The sequence below is a fragment of the Serinus canaria genome, chromosome 25 (assembly GCF_022539315.1).
Source record: "Serinus canaria isolate serCan28SL12 chromosome 25, serCan2020, whole genome shotgun sequence".
NCBI classification, from domain to species: domain Eukaryota; kingdom Metazoa; phylum Chordata; class Aves; order Passeriformes; family Fringillidae; genus Serinus; species Serinus canaria.
Window position 1 is genome coordinate 14,123,311 of NC_066338.1, and position 24,085 is coordinate 14,147,395.

At 55.5% G+C, this 24,085-nt stretch overlaps 1 protein-coding gene across 2 annotated transcripts; it reads left to right on the plus strand.

The window, feature by feature from the left end:
• Positions 1–227: 227 nt before the first annotated feature.
• On the plus strand, positions 228–16,722 carry ALDOA (aldolase, fructose-bisphosphate A). 2 transcript variants are annotated; one of them, XM_050984514.1, is made up of 8 exons: positions 230–384; positions 2,914–3,125; positions 4,477–4,531; positions 7,370–7,530; positions 10,153–10,236; positions 11,509–11,683; positions 13,139–13,338; positions 15,301–16,722. In XM_050984514.1, exons 1-8 carry the CDS (start codon positions 273–275, stop codon positions 15,394–15,396), a joined length of 1,095 nt encoding a protein of 364 aa, XP_050840471.1. In that variant the 5' UTR covers positions 230–272; the 3' UTR covers positions 15,397–16,722. The 2 variants fall into 2 exon arrangements, with proteins under 2 accessions (XP_050840472.1, XP_050840471.1); XM_050984515.1 differs by lacking the exons at positions 13,139–13,338; positions 15,301–16,722 and adding an exon at positions 12,459–12,615 and having other exon boundaries at positions 228–384.
• Positions 16,723–24,085: the final 7,363 nt, after the last annotated feature.

Sequence of the window (24,085 nt, forward strand, 5' to 3'; positions counted from 1 at the left end):
AGATTCCCTCCCAGTTCAATCCCAGTCTCTTCCAGTACTCCCTCAGTCCCTCCCAGTGCTCCCAGTACCCCCCCAGTTCAATCCCAGTACCCCCAATTCACTCCCAGTCCCTCCCAGTTCAATCCCAGTCCCTCCCAGTGCCCCTCTCTCCCTTTCCGGGTACCCCCCGGGGGTGTGGCCATCTCCCTGCCCCTCCCCCAGCACAGGTGCGGCCGATGACGTCACAGCCACCCCTCTGACGTCACCACTGTCCCCTCAGTGCCACCGCCAGGATGTCACCCCCCGTGCCCGCGCTGACCCCCGAGCAGAAGCAGGAGCTGGCGGCCATCGCCCAGCGCATCGTGGCACCCGGCAAGGGCATCCTGGCTGCCGATGAGTCCACTGGTACGGACTGGGATATACTGGGATATACTGGGAATGGACTGGGAGGGACTGGGACAGACTGGGAGGGACTGGGTTGTACTGGGAATGGGCTGGGACAGACTGGGAATGGGCTGGGACAGACTGGGAATGGACTGGGATGGACTGGGACAGACTGGGAGGGACTGGGTTATACTGGGAATGGGCTGGGACAGACTGGGAATGGGCTGGGACAGACTGGGACAGACTGGGGGCCATCGCCCAGCGCATCGTGGCACCCGGCAAGGGCATCCTGGCTGCTGATGAGTCCACTGGTACGGACTGGGATATACTGGGATATACTGGGAATGGACTGGGACAGACTGGGAATGGGCTGGGACAGACTGGGTTATACTGGGAATGGACTGGGACAGACTGGGAATGGACTGGGACAGACTGGGAATGGACTGGGTTATACTGGGAATGGGCTGGGATGGACTGGGACAGACTGGGTTATACTGGGACAGACTGGGTTATACTGGGAATGGGCTGGGACAGACTGGGAATGGGCTGGGACAGACTGGGAATGGACTGGGTTATACTGGGAATGGGCTGGGATGGACTGGGACAGACTGGGTTATACTGGGACAGACTGGGTTATACTGGGAATGGGCTGGGACAGACTGGGAATGGACTGGGACAGACTGGGAATGGACTGGGTTATACTGGGAATGGACTGGGACAGACTGGGAGGGACTGGGTTATACTGGGAATGGGCTGGGACAGACTGGGAATGGGCTGGGACAGACTGGGAATGGACTGGGTTATACTGGGAATGGACTGGGACAGACTGGGAGGCACTGGTTTATACTGGGTTGCACTGGTTTATACTGGGAGACACTGGTTTATACTGGGAGGGACTGGTTTATACTGGGAGACACTGGTTTACACTGGGAGCACCGAGGCAATGCCAGGAGCCTGGCTGGGGTTGCTGGTTTGTACTGGTTTATACTGGTTTGTACTGGGACGGTGACTGGGAACTACTGGGGTGACCCCAAACACACCCCCGCCACCTGCTCCATACTGGTTTGTACTGGTTTCTATTGGAAACCAACTGGTTTGGTTCTAAGGGCTCCGTACTGGTCCATACTGGTTTATACTGGTCCTGTACTGGTTCTGAGGGCTCCATACCAGTTCGTACTGGTTTATACTGGTCTGTACTGGTTCTAATGGCTCTGTACTGGTCCATACTGGTTTATACTGGTCCATACTGGTTCTGACTGGTCCATACTGGTCCACACTGGTCCATACCGGTTCTAACTGGTCCATACTGGTTCTGACTGGTCTGTGCCCCTTCAGGCAGCATTGCCAAACGGCTGAGCCATACTGGTTTATACTGGTCCATACTGGTTCTGATGGGTCCGTAGTGGGTTATACTGGTCCATACTGCTCCATACTGGTCCGTACCGGTCCATACTGGTTTATACTGGTCCATACTGGTTCTGATGGGTCCGTAGTGGGTTATACTGGTCCATACTGCTCCATACTGGTCCTTACCGGTCCATACTGGTTTATACTGGTCCATACTGGTTCTGACCGGTCCGTGCCCCCTCAGGCAGCATCGCCAAGCAGCTGAGCCATACTGGTCCATACTGGTCCGTACTGATCCATACTGGTTTATAGTGGTCCGTACCAATCCATACTTGTTTATACCAGTCTGTACTGGTCCATACTGGTTTATACTGGTCCATACTGGTTCTGACTGGTCCATGCCCCCTCAGGCAGCATCGCCAAGTGGCTGAGCCAGACTGGTCCATACTGGTCCATACCAGTCCAAACTTGTTTATACCAGTCTGTACTGGTGCATACTGGTTTATACTGGTCTATACTGGTTCTAACTGGTCCATACCAGTTCTGACTGGTCCATACTGGTCCATACTGGTTCTGACCGGTCCGTGCCCCCTCAGGCAGCATCACCAAGTGGCTGAGCCATACTGGTTTATACTGGTCCATACTGGTTCTGATGGGTCCATACTGGTTTATACTGGTCCATACTGGTTTATACTGGTCCATACTGGTTCTGATGGGTCCGTAGTGGGTTATACTGGTCCATACTGGTTCGCTGGTCGTAGGGGTATACTGGTCCGTAGTGGTTATACTGGTCCGTAGTGGGTTATACTGGTCCATACTGGTTTATACTGGTCCATACTGGTTCTGACCGGTCCGTGCCCCCTCAGGCAGCATCACCAAGTGGCTGAGCCAGACTGGTTTATACTGGTCCATACTGGTTCTGCTGGGTCCGTAGTGGGTTATACTGGTCCTGTAGTGGTTTATACTGGTCCATACTGGTTTATACTGGTCCATACTGGTTCTGACCGGTCCGTGCCCCCTCAGGCAGCATCGCCAAGCGGCTGAGCCATACTGGTTTATACTGGTCCATACTGGTTCTGCTGGGTCCGTAGTGGGTTATACTGGTCCATACTGGTTTATACTGCTGGGTCCGTAGTGGTTTATACTGGTCCATACTGGTTTATACTGGTCCATACTGGTTCTGACCGGTCCGTGCCCCCTCAGGCAGCATCGCCAAGCGCCTGAGCTCGGTGGGCGCCGAGAACACGGAGGAGAACCGGCGCTGGTACCGGCAGCTGCTGTTCACGGCCGACAAGCGCGTGGAGCCGTGCATCGGCGGCGTCATCCTCTTCCACGAGACCATGTACCAGAAGGCCGACGATGGGCGCCCCTTCCCGCAGGTCATCCGCGACAAGGGCGCCCTGGTGGGCATCAAGGTGAGACACGGGGACACCTCGGGGACGTTGGGGACGTCGGGGACGTTGGTGGCATCGGGGACGTTGAAGGGACTCGGGGGTGTGAGGGGTGTTGGGTGTTCCTTGAGTTGGGTTGACCATGGAGAGGTGGGAGCCACATTGAGCGGGGTTCAGAGGGTGGGGTGGAGATGTTTGGGGTCTTTAGGGCATTGGGGACACCTTGGGGACATCAGGGACAGCGGGGACATTGGGGACGTTGAGGGGACTTGGGGACATTGAGGCATTGAGGGGACTTTGGGGTGTTGGGTGTTCCTTGAGTTGGGTTGACCATGAAGGGGTGGGAGCCACATCTGAGGGGGGTTCAGAGAGTGGGGTGGAGACATGTTTGGGGTCTTTAGGACATTGGGGACATCTTGGGGACATTTGGGACACCTCGGGGACATTGGGGACACCTTGGGGACATCGGGGACATTGAGGGGACTTGGGGACGTTGGGTGTTCCTTGAGTTGGGTTGACCATGGCCTTGGTGGGAGCCACATCTGAGGGGGGTTCAGAGGGTGAAGTGGGGACATGTTTGGGACATTTGGGGTCTTTGGGACATTGGGGACACCTCGGGGACACCTTGGGGACAGCAGGCAGGGGGACATGATGGTTTTTGGGTTGGGTCAAGGCTGACGATGGGCGCCCCTTCCCCACGGGTCATCCGCAACAAGGGCGCCCTGGTGGGCATCAAGGTGGGACACGGGGACACCTCGGGGACACCTTGGGGTGTCACAGGGCTTGGGGATGTTGAGGGGACTTGGGGGACCTTGGGGACATTGGAGACGTTGAGGGGACTTGGGGGTGTTGGGTGTTCCTCGAGTTGGGTCAAGCATGGAGGGGTGACAGCCACATCTGAGGGGGGTTCAGAGGGTGGGGTGGGGACATGTTGGAGTCTTGGGGACATTGGGGACACCTTGGGGACATTGGAGACACCTCGGGGTCTCACAGGGCTTGGGGGCGTTGAGGGCTTTGGTGACATTGGGGACGTTGAGGGGACTTGGGGACGTTGGGTGTTCCTTGAGTTGGGTTGACCATGGCCATGGTGGAAGCCACATCTGAGGGGGGTTCAGAGGGTGAGGTGGGGACATGTTTGGGACATTTGGGGTCTTTAAGGCACTGGAGACACCTTGGGGACACTGGAGACACCTTGGGGACATTGGAGATGTTGAGGGGACTTGGGGGTGTTGGGTGTTCCTTGAGTTGGGTCAAGCATGGAGGGATGGGAGCCACATCTGAGGGTGTGGTGGGGACATTTGGGGACACTTTGGGGACATTTGGGGACACGCTGGTGTCCCCTGCTGTCCCCCATGACCGTGTCACTGTCCCCCAGGTGGACAAGGGCGTGGTGCCCCTGGCTGGCACCAACGGCGAGACCACGACCCAGGGTGAGTGACAGCTCTGTCCCCAAGGCCACCGCCGTGTCCCCAAGGCCACCGCCGTGTCCCTGTCCCTGTCACAGCCCTGTCCCCAAGGCCACCGCTGTGTCCCCAAGGCCACTCCAGTGTCTCTGTCTCTGTCACCACCATGTCCCCAATGTCACAGCTGTGTCCCCAATGCTAGCTCTCTGTCCCTGTCACAGCCGTGTCCCCAGTGCCACCACTGTGTCCCTGATGCCATCATGGTGTCCCCATCCCTGTCACCACCATGTCCCCAAGGCCACCATGGTGTCTCTGTCACAGCCATGTCCCTGTCACAGCTGTGTCCCCAATGCCACCACTGTGTCCCCAATGCCACCTCTCTGTCCCTGTCACAGCCGTGTCCCCAAGGCCATCGTGGTGTCCCTGTCCCTGCCACCGCCGTATCCCTGGTGCCAGTGTCATGACTCTGATGCCACCACTGTGTCCCCATCCTTGTCACAGCCCTGTCCCCAAGGCCACCTCTGTGTCCCTGTCCCTGTCACAGCCGTGTCCCCAATGCCACTGCTGTGTCCCCAATGCCACTCCAGTGTCGCTGTCTCTGTCACCACCATGTCCCCAGTGCCACTCTGTGTCCGTGTCCCTGTCACTGCTGTGTCCCCAATGCCACCACGGTGTCTTTGTCACAGCCATGTCCCCTTCCCTGTGTCACAGCCGTGTCCCCGATGCCACCGCGGTGTCCCCATCCCTGATGCCACCACAGTGTCCCCATCCCTGTGTCACAGCTGGGTCCCTGATGCCACCATGGTGTCCCCATCCCTGATGCCACCGCGGTGTCCCCATCCCTGTGTCACCCTCCCAGCCTGTGCCACCACAGGGTGCCGTGTCCTTCATGTCCCCTGATGTCCCCTGATGTCCCCAGGACTCAGTGGCCTCAAGGAACCCCTGCAGTGCTCGATGTCCCCAATGTCCCTAAAGTCCCCAATGTCCCCATTATCCCCCAGTGTCCCCAGCACTCTCCAGGTCCTCCATGGCAACAGTGTCCCCAATGTCCTCGATATCCCCAATGTCCCCAATGTCCCCAGGGCTGGAGAGGCTCATGGAGCTCCTTCAGTGCCCTGTGTCCCCAGTGTCCCCAATGTCCCCAACATCTCCAATGTCCTCAGTGTCTCCAATGTTCCCAGTGTCCCCAGCACTCTCCAGGTCCTCCATGTCCCCAGTGTCCCCTGCTGTCCCCAGTGTCCCCTGCTGTCCCCAGGGCTGGACAGGATCATGGAGCTCCTCAGTGCCCAGTGTTCCCAGTGTCCCCAGTGTCCCCAGTGTCCCCAATGTCCCCGGTGGTGTCCCCAGGGCTGGACGGGCTGATAGAGCTCCCTCAGTGCCCAGTGTCCCCAATGTCCTCAATGTCCCCAGTGGTGTCCCCAGGGCTGGACAGGATCATGGAGCTCCTCAGTGCCCAGTGTTCCCAATGTCCCGAATGTCCTAGATGTCCCCAATGTCCCCAACACTCTCCAGGTCCTCCATGACCACAAGGTCCCCAATGTCCCCATTGCCCCAAACATCTCCAACGTCCCCAATGTCCCCAGGGCTGGACAGGCTCATGGAACTCCCTCAGTGCCCAGTGTCCCCAATGTCCCCAACACTTTCCAGGTCCTCCATGACCGCAATATCCCCAATGTCCCCATTGCCCCCAGTGTCCCCAGTGTCCCCCATGTCACCAATCCCCCCAATGTCCCCAACGCCCCCAATGTCCCCAATGTCCCCAATGTCCCCAACACCTCCAATGTCCCCATTGCCCCAGATGTCCCCATTGCCCCAATGTCCCCAATGTCCCCAGGGCTGGACAGGCTCATGGAGCTCCCTCAGTGCCCTGTGTCCCCAATGTCCCCAATGCCCGTGATGTCCCCAGTGTTCCCAGGGCTGGACAGGCCTATGGAGCTCCTCAGTGCCCATTGTCCCCTGTCCCCCCAATGTCCCCAGTGTCCCCAGTGTCCCCAGTGTCCCTGATGTTCCCAGGGCTGGACAGGCTCATGGAGACCCCTCAATGCCCTGTCCCCCCATTGCCCCCTGTGTCCCCAGTGTCCCCAATGTCCCCAACACTCTCCAGGTCCTCCATGACTGCAATGTCCCCAATGTCCCCAACGCTCCTGATGTCCCCAATGTCCCCAGTGTCCCTGACGTCCCCTGCTTTTCCCAGTGTCCCCAATGTCCCCAATGTCCCCAGGGCTGATGGAGCTCCCTCAGTGCCCAATGTCCCCAATGTCCCAAATGTCCCCAGTGTCCCCAACACTCTCCAGGTCCTCCATGACCGCAACATCCCTAGTGTCCCCATTGCCCCAAACATCTCCAATGTCCCCAATGTCCCCAGGGCTGGACGGGCCCATAGAGCTCCCTCAGTGCCCAGTGTCCCAAGTGTCCCCAATGTCCCCAGTGTCCCCAATGTCCCCAGGGCTGGACGGGCTGATGGAGCTCCCTCAGTGCCCAGTGTCCCCAATGTCCCCAGTGTCCCCAGTGTCCCCAATGTCCCCAGGGCTGGACGGGCTGATGGAGCGCTGTGCCCAGTACAAGAAGGACGGCGCTGACTTTGCCAAGTGGTGCTGTGTCCCCAATGTCCCCAATGTCCCCAGGGCTGATGGAGCTCCCTCAGTGCCCTGTGTCCCCAGTGTCCCCAATGTCCCCAATGTCCCCAGGGCTGGACGGGCTGATGGAGCTCCCTCAGTGCCCAGTGTCCCCAATGTCCCCAATGTCCCCAATGTCCCCAGGGCTGGACGGGCTGATGGAGCGCTGTGCCCAGTACAAGAAGGACGGCGCTGACTTTGCCAAGTGGCGCTATGTCCCCAATGTCCCCAATGTCCCCAATGTCCCCAGGGCTGGACGGGCTGATGGAGCGCTGTGCCCAGTACAAGAAGGACGGCGCTGACTTTGCCAAGTGGCGCTGTGTGCTGAAGATCACCCCGCACACGCCCACGCGCCTCGCCGTCATGGAGAACGCCAACGTGCTGGCACGCTACGCCAGCATCTGCCAGCAGGTCAGCACTGCTGGCCCCAGCTGTCCCCAAGTGTCCCCAAGTGTCCCCAGCCTGACTTGGGGATGGGGGCATTGAGGGGTGGGGGCTGGGTGTGGGTTGGTGGCATTTGGGAGGAGTTTGGTGGCATCTGGAAGGGGTTTGGTGGCATCTGGAAGGGGTTTGGTGGCACTTATGGATGGTTTGGTGGCATCTGGAAGGGGTTTGGTGGCACCTAGAGGGGGTTTGGTGGCACTTAGAGAGGGTTTGGTGACATCTAGAGGGGGTTTGGTGGCATCTGGAAGGGGTTTGGTGGCACCTAGAGGGGGTTTGGTGGCATCTAGAAGGGGTTTGGTGGCACTTACGGATGGTTTGGTAGCACTTAGGGAGGGTTTAGTGACACTTCAGGGGGTGTGGTGGCATCTGGAGGGGGTTTGGTGGCACTTAGAGAGGGTTTGGTGGCACCTGGAGAGGGTTTGGTGGCACCTGGAGAAGATTTGGTGACACCTGGGAAGGGTTTGGTGGCACTTAGGGATGGTTTGGTGGCGCCTAGAGGGGGTTTGGGGACACCAGGAGGTGACTCAAGCCCATGGAGAACGCCAACGTGCTGGCACGCCACGCCAGCATCTGCCAGCAGGTCAGCACTGCTGGCCCCAATGGTGTCCCCAGGTGTCCCCAAGTGTCCCCAGCCTGGCTTGGGGATGGGGGGATTGAAGGGTGGTGGCTGGGTGCGGGTTGGTGGCATCTGGAAGGGGTTTGGTGGCATCTGGAGAGGGTTTGGTGACAGCTGGAGAGGGTTTGGTGAGACCTGGAGGGGGTTTGGTGGCACTTACGGATGGTTTGGTGGCATCTGGAGAGGGTTTAGTGACACCTCAGGGGGTTTGGTGGCACTTAGAGGGGGTTTGGTGACATCTAGAGAGGGTTTGGTGGCACTTAGAGGGGCTTTGGTGGCATCTAGAAGGGGTTTGGTGGCACCTGGAGAAGGTTTGGTGACACCTGGGAAGGGTTTGGTGACATCTGGAGGGAGTTTGGTGGCACTTAGATGGGGTTTGGTGACATCTGAAGGGGGTTTGGTGGCACTTAGAGAGGGTTTGGTGACGTCTGGAGAGGATTTGGTGGCACCTGGACAGGGTTTGGGGACACTCAGAGAGGGTTTGGTGGCACCTCAGAGCCCGTGGCTCCCCTCCTATTGTCCCCACCTGTCCCTTCCCCGATGTCCCCTCCCCGTGTCCCCACTGTCCCCAATGATGTCCCCAATGTCTGACATGTCCCCAATGTCCCCTCGATGTCCCCAGAACGGCACTGTCCCCATCGTGTCCCCCATGTCCCCTTTGTGTCCTCCGTGTCCCCATCGTGTCCCCAGTGTCCCCAGTGTCTCACATGTCCCCAATGATGTCCCTGATGTCCCCAGAACGGCACTGTCCCCATCGTGTCCCCAATGTCCCCAATGTCTGACATGTCCCTGATGTCCCCAATGTCCCCATCGTGTCCCCAATGTCCCCAGAACGGCATTGTCCCCATTGTGTCCCCCATGTCCCCAATGTCCTGACATGTCCCCTTGGTGTCCCCAGAACGGCATTGTCCCCAGTGTCCCCCATGTCCCCAATGATGTCCCCAATGTCCCCATCGTGTCCCTGATGTCCCCAATGTCCCCAATGATGTCCCCAATGTCTCCATCGTGTCCCTGATGTCCCCAGTGATGTCCCCAGTGTCCCCAGTGATGTCCCCAATGTCCCCAGAACAGCATTGTCCCCAATGTCCCCAATGATGTCCCCAATGATGTCCCCAATGTCCCCAATGATGTCCCCAATGATGTCCCCAATGTCCCCAGAATGGCATTGTCCCCATGGTGTCCCCAATGTCCCCAATGATGTCCCCAATGTCCCTGATGTCCCCAGTGATGTCCCCAGTGTCCCCAGAACGGCATTGTCCCCATTGTGTCCCCAATGTCCCCAATGATGTCCCCATGGTGTCCCCAATGTCCCCAATGATGTCCCCAATGTCTCCAATGATGTCCCCACTGTCCCCAGAATGGCATTGTCCCCAATGATGTCCCCAATGTCCCCCTCGATGTCCCCAGAATGGCATTTGTCCCCATCATGTCCCCAATGATGTCCCCAATGATGTCCCCACTGTCCCCAGAATGGCATTGTCCCCATCGTGTCCCCATCGTGTCCCCAATGTCCCCAATGATGTCCCCAATGTCCCCAGAATGGCATTGTCCCCATCGTGTCCCCAATGTCCCCAATGATGTCCCCAATGTCCCCAGAATGGCATTGTCCCCATCGTGTCCCCATCGTGTCCCCAATGTCCCCAATGATGTCCCCAATGTCCCCAGAATGGCATTGTCCCCAATGATGTCCCCAATGTCCCCAGAATGGCATTGTCCCCAATGATGTCCCCAATGTCCCCAGAATGGCATTGTCCCCATCGTGTCCCCATCGTGTCCCCAATGTCCCCAATGATGTCCCCAATGTCCCCAGAATGGCATTGTCCCCATCGTGTCCCCAATGTGTCCCCACTGTCCCCAATGATGTCCCCATGTCCCAATGAGTCCCCATATGTCCCAATGTCCCCAGAGGCATTGTCCCCATCGTGTCCCCAATGTGTCCCCACTGTCCCCAATGATGTCCCCAATGTCCCCAGAATGGCATTGTCCCCATCGTGGAGCCCGAGATCCTCCCGGACGGTGACCACGACCTCAAGACGTGCCAGTACGTCACCGAGAAGGTCAGTGCCACCCCCTGTCCCCAAGGGTCCCCAGGTGTCCCCAAGGGTCCCCAAGGGGTCCTGAGTCCTCGCCGCGCGGGGTGACACCAGGAGGTGGCACCTGGGCAGGGCGTGGTGGCATCTGGAGGGGGTTTGGTGGCACCTGGGTGGCTTTGAGACCCCTCCAGGTGTCCCCAGCGTGTCCCAATGTCACCTCCTGGTGTCCTGTGGTGGTTGGTGACACCAAGAGGTGGCACCGGGGGGGGGGGGGTTTGGTGACATCTGGTGGCTTTGGTGGCACCTGGACAAAGGAGTGGTGGCACCTGGCGTGTCCCCAGCGCTGTCCCCAATGTCCCTGCTCTGTCCCCATGATGTCCCCAGTGATGTCCCCAATGATGTCCCCAGGTGCTGGCAGCCGTGTCCAAAGCCTTCAGTGTCCCCAATGTCCCCAGTGATGTCCAGTGATGTCCCAGGATGTGGCACCTGGCAGGGCGTGCGTGGCATCTGGAGGGTGTTTGGTGGCACCTGGGTGGCTTTGAGACCCCCAAGTGTCCCCAGCATGTTCCCAATGTCACCTCATGGTGTCCTGTGGTGGGTGGTGACCAAGAGAGTGTGCACCGGGTGGGGCGGGGGTTGGTGACATCTGGTGGCTTTGGTGGCACCTGGACAAAGGAGTGGTGGCACCTGGCGTGTCCCCAGCGCTGTCCCCAATGTCCCTGCTCTGTCCCCATGATGTCCCCAGTGATGTCCCCAATGATGTCCCCAGGTGCTGGCAGCCGTGTCCAAAGCCTTCAGTGTCCCCAATGTCCCCAGTGATGTCCCCAATGTCCCCAGTGATGTCCCCAGTGTCCCCACTGATGTCCCCAGGTGCTGGCAGCCGTGTACAAGGCCTCAGTGACCACCACGTGTACCTGGAGGGGACACCAGTGACGTCACTAATGATGTCCCCAAGTCCCCACTGATGTCCCCACTGATGTCCCCAATGTCCCCATGATGTCCCCAATGATGTCCCCAATGTCCCCAGGTGCTGGCAGCCGTGTACAAAGCGCTCAGTGACCACCACGTGTACCTGGAGGGGACACCAGTGATGTCCCCAATGATGTCCCCAATGTCCCCAGTGATGTCACTGATGTCCCCACTGATGTCCCCAGGTGCTGGCCGCGGTGTCCAAGGCGCTCAGTGACCACCACGTGTACCTGGAGGGGACACCAATGACGTCACTAATGATGTCCCCACTGATGTCCCCACTGATGTCCCCAATGATGTCCCCACTGATGTCCCCAATGTCCCCAGGTGCTGGCCGCGGTGTACAAGGCGCTCAGTGACCACCACGTGTACCTGGAGGGGACACTGCTGAAGCCCAACATGGTGACAGCGGGACACGCCTGTGCCACCAAGTACAGCCCCGAGGAGATCGCCATGGCAACGGTCACCGCGCTGCGCAGGACGGTGCCACCCGCCGTGCCAGGTCAGTGTCACCTCTGTGTCAGTGTCATTGTCACCTCTGTGTCACTGTGTGCCATGGCAACGGTCACCGCGCTGCGCAGGACGGTGCCACCCGCCGTGCCAGGTCAGTGTCACCTCTGTGTCACCTGTGTGTCATTGTCACCTGTCTGTCACCTGTGTGTCATTGTCACTGTGTCACTGTGTGCCATGGCAACGGTCACCGCGCTGCGCAGGACAGTGCCACCCGCCGTGCCAGGTCAGTGTCACCTCTGTGTCACCTCAGTGTCATTGTCACCTGTGTGTCACTGTCATGGTCACTGTGTGCCATGGCAACGGTCACCGCACTGAGACGGACGGTGCCACCCACCGTGCCAGATCAGTGTCATTGTCACCTCTGTGTCAGTGTCACCTCTGTGTCATTGTCACTGTGTCACTGTCACTGTGTGCCATGGCAATGGTCACCGCCCTGCGCAGGACAGTGCCACCTGCGGGCCAGGTCACTGTCACCTGTGTGTCATTGTCACTGTCCCCAGTGTCCCTGAGCTGTGTCTGGGCTATCTGGCTGTCCCCAGGCTGATGTCACAGTGTCCCCTCGATGTCCCCTCAGGGATCACGTTCCTGTCGGGGGGTCAGAGTGAGGAGGAGACCGCTCTGTCCCTCAATGCCATCAATCGCTGTCCCCTGTGTCCCCAATGTCCCTGTGCCATTCCTATGTCCCTGGGGTGTATCTGGGCTAGCTGAGTGTCACACTGATGTCACACTGATGTCACAGTGATGTCCCCTCGATGTCCCCTCAGGGATCACGTTCCTGTCGGGGGGTCAGAGTGAGGAGGAGGCCTCTCTGAACCTCAATGCCATCAATCGCTGTCCCCTGTGTCCCCAATGTCCCTGTGCCATATCCATGTCCCTGACTGTCCCAGTGTCCCCAGGCTGATGTCACAGTGTCCCCTCGATGTCCCCTCAGGGATCACGTTCCTGTCGGGGGGTCAGAGTGAGGAGGAGCCTCTCTGTCCCTCAATGCCATCAACCGCTGTCCCCTGTGTCCCCAATGTCCCTGTGCCATATCCTGTGTCCCTGGGGTGTATCTGGACTATCTGAGTGTCACACTGATGTCCCCTCGATGTCCCCTCAGGGATCACGTTCCTGTCGGGGGGTCAGAGTGAGGAGGAGGCCTCTCTGAACCTCAATGCCATCAACCGCTGTCCCCTGTGTCCCCTGTGTCCCTGTGCCATAATCCTGTGTCCCTGGGGTGTATCTGGACTATCTGAGTGTCACACTGATGTCCCCTCGATGTCCCCTCAGGGATCACGTTCCTGTCAGGGGGTCAGAGTGAGGAGGAGGCCTCTCTGAACCTCAATGCCATCAATCGCTGTCCCCTGTGTCCCCAATGTCCCTGTGCCATTCCATGTCCCTGGGGTGTATCTGGGCTATCTGAGTGTCACACTGATGTCACAGTGTCCCCTCGATGTCCCCTCAGGGATCACGTTCCTGTCGGGGGGTCAGAGTGAGGAGGAGGCCTCTCTGAACCTCAATGCCATCAATCGCTGTCCCCTGCCGCGGCCCTGGGCTCTGACCTTCTCCTACGGGCGCGCCCTGCAGGCCTCGGCCCTCAAGGCCTGGGGGGGCAAGAAGGACAACACCAAGGTGGCCCAGGAGGAGTACGTCAAGAGAGCCCTGGTAGGTGGCACTTGGGGACATTGGGGACACCTCAAGGACACCTCGGGGACACCTTGGGGACACCTCAGGGGCTCGGGGACTTGGGGGTCTTGGGTGTTCCTTGAGTTGGGTCGACCATGGAGAGGTGGGAGCCACATCTGAGGGGGTTTCAGAGGGACAGGTGGGGACATTTGGGGTCTTGGGGACACCCTGGGGACATCGGGGACACCTCGAGGACTTTGGGACACCACTGGGGACTTGGGGACATTGAGGGATCTTGGGGACACTGGGTGTTCCTTGAGTTGGGGTGACCATGGAGGGGTGGGAGCCACATCTGAGGGGGGTTTGAAGGGTGAGGTGGGGACATTTGGGGTCTTGGGGACATTGGGGACACCTCGGGGACTTGGTGACATTGAGGGGACTTGGGGACATTGAGGGACGTTGAGTGTTCCTTGAGTTGGGTCAAGCACGGAGAGGTGACAGCCACATCTGAGGGGGGTTTGGAGGGTGAGGTGGGGACATTTGGGGACATTTGGGGTCTTTAGGACACTTAGGACACCTTGGGGACACCTGAGGGACATCAGGGTGGGCAGGAGAAGGGTTGGGGAGGGACCCGTGGGGACACACGAGGACAGGGACAGGGACAACACCAAGGTGGCCCAGGAGGAGCAGGTCAAGAGAGCCCTGGTAGGTGGCACTTGGGGACATTGGGGACACCTTGGGGACACCTTGGGGACACCTCGGGGATTTGGGGGTGTTGGCGGTTCCTTGAGTTGGGGTGACCATGGAGGGGTGAGGGCCACATCTGAGGGGGGTTTGGAGGGTGAGGTGGGGACATTTGGGGTCTTGGGGACACCTTGGGGACATTGGGGACACCTCAAGAACCTTGGGCACACATTGGGGACACCTTGGGGACATTGAGGGACGTTGGGTGTTCCTTGAGTTGGGGTGACCATGGAGAGGTGGGAGCCACATCTGAGGGGGGTTCAGAGGGACAGGTGGGGACATTTGGGGTCTTGGGGACACCCTGGGGACATCGGGGACACCTCGAGGACTTGGGGACACCACTGGGGACTTGGGGACATTGAGGGACGTTGGGTGTTCCTTGAGTTGGGGTGACCATGGAGAGGTGGGAGCCACATCTGAGGGGGGTTCAGAGGGACAGGTGGGGACATTTGGGGTCTTGGGGACACCTCGGGGACATTGGGGACACCTCGGGGACTTGGGGACATTGAGGGACGTTGGGTGTTCCTTGAGTTGGGTCAAGCACGGAGAGGTGACAGCCACATCTGAGGATGGGGACATTTGGGGACATTTGGGGTCTTTAGGGCATTGGGGACACCTTGGGGATCCCCACTGTCCCCAACCCCCCCAATGTCCTTAACACCCCCAATGTCCCCAACCCCCTGAGTGTCCCCAATGTCCCCAGTACCACCAATGTCCCCAAGGCCCTCTGTTGTCCCCAAGACCCTCTGGTGTCCCCAGTGTCCCCAATCCCCCCGATGTTCCCAATGTCCCCAGTGTCCCCAACCCCTCCAATGTCCCTGCTGTCCCCAATGTCCCCAACCCCCTCCTGATGTCACTGCTGTCCCCGCTGTCCCCAGCCCCCCCAATGTCCCTGATGTCCCCAATGTCCCCGACCCCCCCCGGTGTCTCTGCTATCCCTGATGTCCCCAGTACCCCCACTGTCCCCAAGGCCCCCTGATGTCCCTGCTGTCCCCGATGTCCCCTGCTGTCCCCAATGTCCCCAATGTCCCCTGATGTCCCCAGTGTCCCCAACACACCCAATGTCCCCTGATGTCCCCGCTGTCCCCAATGTCCCCAGTACCCCCACTGTCCCCAAGGCCCCCTGATGTACCTGCTGTCCCCGATGTCCCCTGCTGTCCCCAATGTCCCCTGATGTCCCCAGTGTCCCCAACCCCCCTGATGTCCCCAATGTCCCCGATGTCCCCTGATGTCCCCAATGTCCCCTGCTGTCCCCAGGCCAACTCCCTGGCGTGCCAGGGCAAGTACACCCCGAGTGGCACCGCGGGGGCGGCGGCCAGCGAGTCCCTGTTCGTGTCCAACCACGCCTACTGAGGGGACACCTGGGGACACCCCTGGGGACACCTGGGGACATCCCTTGGACACCTGCTGGGCACCTGCTGGACATCCCTGGACACCGCTGGACACTGCTGGACACCCATGGACACCCCTGGACACACCCCTGGACACCCCTGGACATCCATGGACACCCCTGGACATCCATGGACATCTGTGGAGACCTGCTGACCATCCCCCGGACACCCCTGGACACTGCTGGACACTGCTGACCACACCTCTGGACATCCATGGACTCCCCTTGGACATCCCTGGACACTGCTGACCAACCCCCTGGACATCCATGGATTTCCTGGTGGACATCCATGGACACTGCTGGACACCTGCTGACCACCCATGGACATCCCTGGACATCCATGGACACTGCTGACCATCCCCTCGGGCTCCTGCTGACCACCACCTGCTGACCATCCCCTGGCCACTCATGGAGCACTGACCACCTGCTGGCCACCTGCTGACCACTGACCACCCTGTGGCCACCCACGGAGCACTGACCACCTGGTGACCACTGACCACCCTCAGACCAGTGACCACTGACCACCCTTGGACCGCTGACCACCCTGTGGCCACCCACTGACCATCCAGTGGCCACTGACCACCTGCTGACCACCCATGGGCCACTGACCTCCTGCTGACCACTGACCGTCCACTGACCTCTGGCCACCCTGTGGCCACCCTGTGGTCACTCTCTGACCACTGACCACCCTCTGGCTGCTCTCTGGCCACTGACCATCTGCTGACCACCCTCTGACCACTGACCACCCTCGGACTGCTGACCACTGACCACCCTCTGGTCACCCTGTGGTCACTCACTGACCAACCACTGACCACTGGCCACCTTCTGGCCGCTTTCTGGCCACTGACCACCCTCAGGCCACCTGCTGACCCCCCAGTGACCACTGACCACCTGCTGACCGCTGACCACCCTCTGGCCACCCTGTGGTCACTCCATGGTCACTCACTGCCCATCACTGACCACCCCATGGGCACACAGGGGTCACTCCGTGGTCACTCATTGGTCACCTTGTGGTCACTCAGGGGTCACTCAGGGGTCACTCAGTGGTCACTCAGTGGTCACTCCATGGTCACTCTCTGGTCACTCATTGGTCACTCAGGGTCACTCAGTGGTCACTCAGGGGTCACTCATTGGTCACTCATTGGTCACTCTCTGGTCACTCTCTGGTCACTCATTGGTCACTCAGTGGTCACTCATTGGTCACTGGTCACTCTCTGGTCACTCTCTGGTCACTCTCTGCCCTCGCTGTCCCCGCCCAGAGCAATAAAAGTCTCGGATGAACCCAGAAACGCTCCCGGAATTTTGGATTTCACCCCAAAATTTGGGGGTTTGGGGCAGTTCAGGGATTTGGGGAGGATTGACCCCAAAATTTGGGGGGTTTTGGGTTGGTTTTGGGGTGGTTTGACTCCAAATTTGGGGGTTTTGGGGGGGATTTGATCCCAAATGTGGGGATTTTGGGTGGTTTAGGACAGAATTTCAACCCAAATTTGAGGGGTTTGGGGAAATTTTGGGGTGATTTGACCCCAAATTTGGGGATTTTGGGGTGGTTTGGATGTGGCTCGACCCCAAAATTTGGGGGTTCTGGGCTGGTTTGATCCCAAATTTGGGGATTTTGGGGTGGTTTGAAAACAAAATTTGGGGATTTTGGGGTGATTTAGGACAGAATTTCAACCCAAATTTGAGGGGTTTGGGGGAATTTGGGGTGACTTTCCCCGGATTTGGGGATTTCGGGAGGGTTTGGGGGTGATTGATCCTAAACTTGGGGATTTGGGGTGATTTGACCCCAAATTTGGGGATTTTGGGGTGATTTGAATACAAAATTTGGGGATTTTGGGGTGGTTTGATCCCAAATTTGGGGGTTCTGGGCTGGTTTGACAACAAATCTTGGGGATTTTGGGGAAATTTTGGGGATTTTGGGGTGGATTGACCCCAAATTTGGGGATTTCATGGGGTTTAGGACAGAATTTCAGCCCAAATTTGAGGGGTTTGCGGGAATTTTGGGGTGGTTTGATCCCAAATTTGGGGGTTTTGGGGTGATTTGAAAACAAAATTTGGGGATTTTGGGGTGGTTTGATCCCAAATTTGGGCATTTTGGGGAGTTTGGGGTGGATTGACCCCAAATTTGGGGGTTTTGGGGTGGTTTGGGGCAGGATTTCAGCCCAAATTTGAGGGGTTTGGGGGAATTTTGGGGTGATTTGACCCCAAATTTGGGGATTTTGGGGTGGTTTGGATGTGGCTCGACCCCAAAATTTGGGGGTTCTGGGCTGGTTTGATCCCAAATTTGGGGATTTTGGGGTGATTTGAAAACAAAATTTGGGGATTTGGGGTGTTTTGATCCCAAATTTGGGGATTTGGGGTGGTTTGACCCCAAATTTGGGGTGGTTTGGGGTGATTTTCCCCAAATTTGGGGGTTCTGGGCTGGTTTGACCCCAAATTTGGGAGGTTTGGGGCTGATTTTGGGGTGGTTTGACCCCAAATTTGGGGATCCTCAGAGGATTTGGGACATTTTAACCCAAAATTTAGGGGGGGGGGGGTTGTGGTGATTTGGGGGGGTTTGGCCCAAATTTGGGATTTCTGGAAGGGATTTGGGGTGGTTTGACCCCAAAATTTGGATTTTTGGGGTGGTTTGACCCCAAAATTTGGGGATTTTGGGAGGTTTGACCCCAAAATTTGGGAGTTTGGGGTGGTTTGACCTCAAAATTTGGGGATTTAGGGAGATTTGACCTCAAAATTTGGATTTTTGGGTTGGTTTGACCTCAAAATTTGGATTTTTGGGGAGGTTTGAAACCAAAATTTGGGGATTTGGGGTGGTTTGACCCCAAAATTTGGGAGATTTGGGGTGGTTTGACCCCAAAATTTGGGGGATTTTTTTTTCATTTTGGGGCGATTTCCCCTAAATTTGGGATTTTTGGGACGTTTCAGCCCCAAATTTGGGGGTTCTGGAGCCATTTTGGGGTGGTTTGCCCCCAAATTTGGGGGATTTTGGGGCCATTTGGGGGAGTTCTGCCCCAATTTGGGGGTTCTGGGGAGGTTCTGCCTAAATTTGGGTGGGAAAATGGGAATTTTGGGATTTTTTAGGAGAAAAAAATGAAATTTGGGCAAATCTGGGTGGAAAAAGGAGATTTTGGGGTGGAAAACTGGGAATTCGGGGAATTTTGGGTGGGAAAATGAGATTTTGGGGGAATTTTGGCATTTTGGGGTGGAAAACTGGAATTTTGGGTGGGAAATGGGGAATTTGGGGAGATTTTTAAAGAAAAATGGGCATTTTTTAGGATGACCCAAAATGACCCAAAATGGCCCCAAAATGCCCCAAAATTACTCCAAAATTCCCCTAGAATCCCAAAAATGCCCCAAAATTCCCCAAAATGACCCAAAAATGACCCAAAATGAGGGAAAAAGGACCAAAATTACTCAAATTTACCCCAAAATGAGTCCAAAATGCCCCAAAATGACCCAAAAATGAATCAAAAATTCCCCTAAAATCCCAAAAATGTCCCAAAATTCCCCAAAATGACTCAAAATGACCCAAAAAGGACCAAAATTACTCAAATTTACCATAAAAGACCCAAAATGACCCAGAAATGCCTCAAAATTTTTCAACAATTGCATAAAATGACCCCAAAATCCAAAATATTCCTAAATTTGCCCCAAAATGGCCCAAAATGACACCAAAATTCCCCAAAAAATTCCAAAAATTGCCCCTCCCCCACCGTGAAAATGAGCTAAAAATGGCCCAAAATGACTCCAAAATTCCCCAAAAAATTCCAAAAATGCCCCAAAATTCCTCAAAGTGACCCAAAAATGACCCAAAATGACCCAAAAAGGCCCCAAAATGACCCAAAATGCCCCAAGACAACCCATTATGACCCCAAAAGGACCAAAATAGCTCAAATTTACCCCAAAATAACTCCAAATTTGCCCCAAAATGGCCCCTTCCCCACCCTTGAAAATGGCCCAAAATTGCCCAAAATGACCCAAAAAAGACCCAAAAATCCCCTAAATTCCCCAAAATGACTCAAGATGACCCAAAAATGACCTCAAATCTTCCAACAATTGGATAAAATGTCCCAAAATTCCAAAAATTTCCCCAAAATTTCCCAAAAATTCCCCAAAATGACCCAAAAATGACACCAAAATTCCCCAAAACTCCCAAAATTCCAAAAAAATTCTTCAAGATGGCCCCAAAATGGCCCCTCCCCCACCCTCGGAAATGAGGCAAAAATGCCCCAAAATGACCCAAAAATTCACCAAAAAATCCCAAAAATGCCCCAAAATTCCTCAAAGTGACCCAAAATGCCCAAAAATGGTCAAAAATGACCCTAGAAAGACCAAAATTACTCAAATTTTCCCCAAAATGCCCCAAAATGACCCAAATTTGCCATACCCTCAAAAATGGCCCCAAAATGGCCCAAAAATGAATCGAAATGACCCAACATGCCCCTAAATGACCCAAAATGACCCAAAATCCCCCAAAATTCCCTAAAAATGATCCGAAAACGACTCAAAAATTTCCAACAGTTTCATCAAATGTCCCAAAATTCCAAAAATTTCCCACAAATGTTCCAAAATGACCCAAAATGGTCCCTCCCCAACCCTCGAGAATGGCTCCAAAATGACCCAAAAATGACCTAAATTACTCAAAATGACCCAAAAATGACCCAAAATGACAAAAAATCCACCCCAAAAGGACCAAAATGACTCAAATTTGCCCCAAAATGGCCCCAAAAATGGCCCCTCCCCTACCCTCGGAAATGAGGCAAAAATGACCCAAAAATTCGAAAAAAATCCCCAGAAATCCTAAAATTCTTCAAAGTGACTCAAAAAGGACCCAAAATGACCCAAAATCACCCAAATTTTCCCCAAAATGACCCCAAATGGCCCCTCCCCCACCCTCAAAAATGGCCCTAAAATGACCCCAAAATGACTAAAAATGCCCCAAAGTGACCCAAAATGACCCAAAAATGACCCAAAATGACCCAAAAAGGACCCAAAAAGGACCAAAATTACTCAAATTTACCCCAAATGACTCCAAAATGACCCAAAATGACCCAAATTTGCCCAAAAATGGCCCCTCCTCCACCCTCAAAATGGCCCCAAAATGCCCCAAATCGACTCAAAAATTCCCCTAAAATCTCAAAAATGCCCCAAATTTTCCCAAAATTCCCCAAAATGACCCAAAAAAGGACCAAAATTACTCAAATTTACCCCAAAATAATTCCAAAATGGCCCAAAACGCCCCAAATTTGACCCCAAATGATCCCAAATGGCCCCTCCCCCACCCTCGGAAATGAGGCCAAAATGCCCCAAAATGCCCCAAAAATGCCCCAAAAAATTCACCAAAAATCCCCCAAATGCCCCCAAATGCCCCCAAACGCCCCCAAATGCCCCAATGTGATCCCGAAAGGACCAAAATGGCTCCAATTTCCCTCCAAATGCCCCAAAATCACCACAAAATTTCCCCAGGGGGTCCCGGGGCCAACCCGCGGGTGGGGGAGGGGCTGGGAAAGGACTTGGAGAGGTGGGGGCAAAGACAACAAAAAATATGGGTGGGAGTTGGGGCGTGGACAGTGAGGTTGTGGGTGGGGTCCCCCCCCGGCCGCCCATGGTGGGTGAGGGGATTTGGGGGTGTGGCGGGCGGTGCTTATCGTCCCCTGTTTTGGAATGTGGCGGGGCCTTGGCAGGGGACTGGAAGGGCGGGGAGGTGGCTGGGCCCGGACTTTTTTGTCGGGAGGTCGTTCGGGTGGAGGGTCCCGGGTGGGTGATGGGGGGATTGTGGGTGGTGGGTGGTGGAGGAGCTTGGCATGAGTCACAGGGTCAGGGGGTGGGGGAGGTGGGCTTTGAAGGGTGGGGGGGGGGGGGAGGGGGGGAAGGAGTCTCATCCTCCCTGTCCTCCTCTGCTCCGCATCCTCCAGGGGTGGAGGGGTAGGGGAATTGGAGGGGGTCCCCCAGGGTTGTATAAGGCTGAGACCAACCGAAGGTAAGACAGAAAGAAGCAGGAGAAGCGAAGAGGAAATTTGGGGAAGGAGTAAGAATGCGAGCAAGGAAAAAAAGCGAGAAGGAAGAAGTTGCCACAGACAAAAGGGAGGAGAGAAAAATAAAAAACATAGGAAGGGAAGAGACAAAATACAATGATAAAGGGAAAAGAAGAATAGAAAAAATTTCTTTTCTCTTACTTTTTGTTCTTTTTCACCGAAGCATGAGAATGAAAAAACCCTGGCAAACGGGGAGGGGGGGTCCTCATGGGGGGTGAGGGAGAGGCTTGTGTGGGGGGTGTGGGAGGGGCTCTATCAAAGGGACTTTGAGAGGTGGGCGGAGGGGCTTTTGGTGGGGGTCAAGGGGTGGGGGAGTGGATCCGGGGTGGGGGAGGGGCTGAGAAAGGACTTTGAGAGATTGGGGGAGGTGGATGGGAGTGGGGGGGGGGACAATGAGAGTGTGGGGGAGGGGCTTTCTGTGGGGGGGGTGGTCGTTTTTGGGTGTGTGGTTGTGCTTGGCTTTGCCTTTTGTTGCGGGCCTTTGGGGGAATGGTGGCCGATATGCCGCGGGTGGGGGCCGCCGCGGCGCTGGTTGAGGGTCCTCAATGGGTGTGGGCAAGGGAAGACGTGCGGTGCTTTTTTGGCTCTTTTTTTTCGGCTTTGTGTTTTTATATTTTTTTCTTCTTTTCCAACTTCCCCCCTGTTCTTTTTTCTTCCCACTTCCCTCTCCCCCTCTGTTGTTGCCCCTAGCCCCCCTTCTGTACCGAATCCTGTTCAAAAAAGGGACTTTTGAGAGGTGTGTGGGGCAGGGATTATCACAGACAAGGGGGGGGGAGGGGGATCTGCCACTTGTGGTTGGTGAGGCGGGCTGGGTAAGGACTTTTGAGATGTGTGTGCAGGGGATTGGGTGGGGGGGTGGGGTGGGCGGGGGGTTTGGGGGGTGGGGGCGGGCTCCGGGGGGGATTTAGTGGCGGCGCGGGGGTGGGGGAGGGGCGGTGTCGGGGGTGGGGGAGGGGATGGCGGCTCCGGGCGCGGATCCCTGGGACCTGGGGGTGATCGGGGGGTATTTCCTGCTCGTCATGGCCGTGGGGCTCTGGGTAAGGACCCCTCCCCCATCCCCCACCCCCCACCCCCAAATAAATTTATCATGAACCCCGAAATCCTGAGAATTCACCCCAAAAAAAATCCCCCTAAAAAAAAAAAACCCAAAAATCCGCCCCGAAAAATCGCGAAATCGGGAAAAATTCACCTCGAAATGCCGGAAATTCACCCCAAAAATTCACCCCGAAAAATCCAAAAATCCTGGAAATTCACCCCAAAAAATCCCCAAAAATTCAACAAAAAACCCCCAAAATCCTGGAAATTCACCCCAAAAAATCCACCCTAGAAAATGCCAAAATCCCGGAAATTTACCCCAAAAAATCCACCCCAAGAATCCCAAAATCCTGGAAATTTACCCCAAAAATTCCCCAAAAAATCAACAGAAAAAAAAACCCCAAAATCCTGGAAATTCACCCCAAAAATACCCCAAAAAATGCACCCCAAAATGCACCCCAAAATCCTGGAAATTCACCCCAAAAAATTCACCCCCAAAAAGCCTCAAAACTCTGGAAATTTACCCCAAAAATTCGCCCTAAAATTTCCCCCAAAAAATCAACTTTAAAACCCCGAAAATTCCCAAGAAATCGCCCCAAATACCCCGAAAATTCACCCCAAAAATTCCCCCAAAAAATCAAAATAAACCCCCCCAAAATCTCCAAAATCCTGGAAATTCACCCCAAAAAATTCACCCTGAAAAATCCCCAAAAATCCACCCCGAAAAATCCCAAAATCTTGAAAAATTCACCCCAAAAATTCACCCTAAAACCCCCAAAATCCTGGAAATTTACCCCCCCCAAAAAATCCACCCCAAAAATCCCCAAAATCCTGGAAATTCACCCCAAAAAATTCCCCTAAAAAAAAACCCAAAAATCCTCCCTGAAAAATCCCAAAATCATGAAAAATTCACCCCGAAATGCGGAAATTCACCCCAAAAATCCCCAAATCCCGGGAATTCACCCCAAAAAAATCACCCTGAAAAATCCCAAAATCCTGGAAATTCACCCCAAAAAATTCACCCCCAAAAAGACCCAAAAGTCTGGAAATTAACCCCAAAAATTCCTCAAAAAATCAAAATAAAAACCCCCCAAAACTCCCCAATTCCTGGAAATTTACCCCAAAAATCCCCCCAAAAAATCCACCCCAAAAAATCCCAAAATCGTGAAAAATTCACCCCGAAATTGTGGAAATTCACCCCAAAAATTCACCCCAAATATTCAACCAAAACATTCCCAAAATCCTGGAAATTCACCCCAAAAAATCCACCCTGAAAAATCCCTAAATCCTGGGAATTTACCCCAAAAATTTGCCCTAAAAATCCCCCAAAAATCAACTTAAAAACCCCAGAAAATTCCCAAGAAATCGCCCCAAAAACCCCAAAAATTCACTCCAAAAATTCCCCAAAAAATCAAAATAGAACCCCCCAAAAATTCCCAAATCCTGGAAATTCACCCCAAAAAATCCACCCTGAAAAATCCCAAAATCCTGGGAATTTACACCAAAAATCGATCAAAAAAAATCCCGAAAAATCAAAATAAAACCTCAGAAAATTCCCAAGAAATCGCCCCAAAAACCCGGAAAA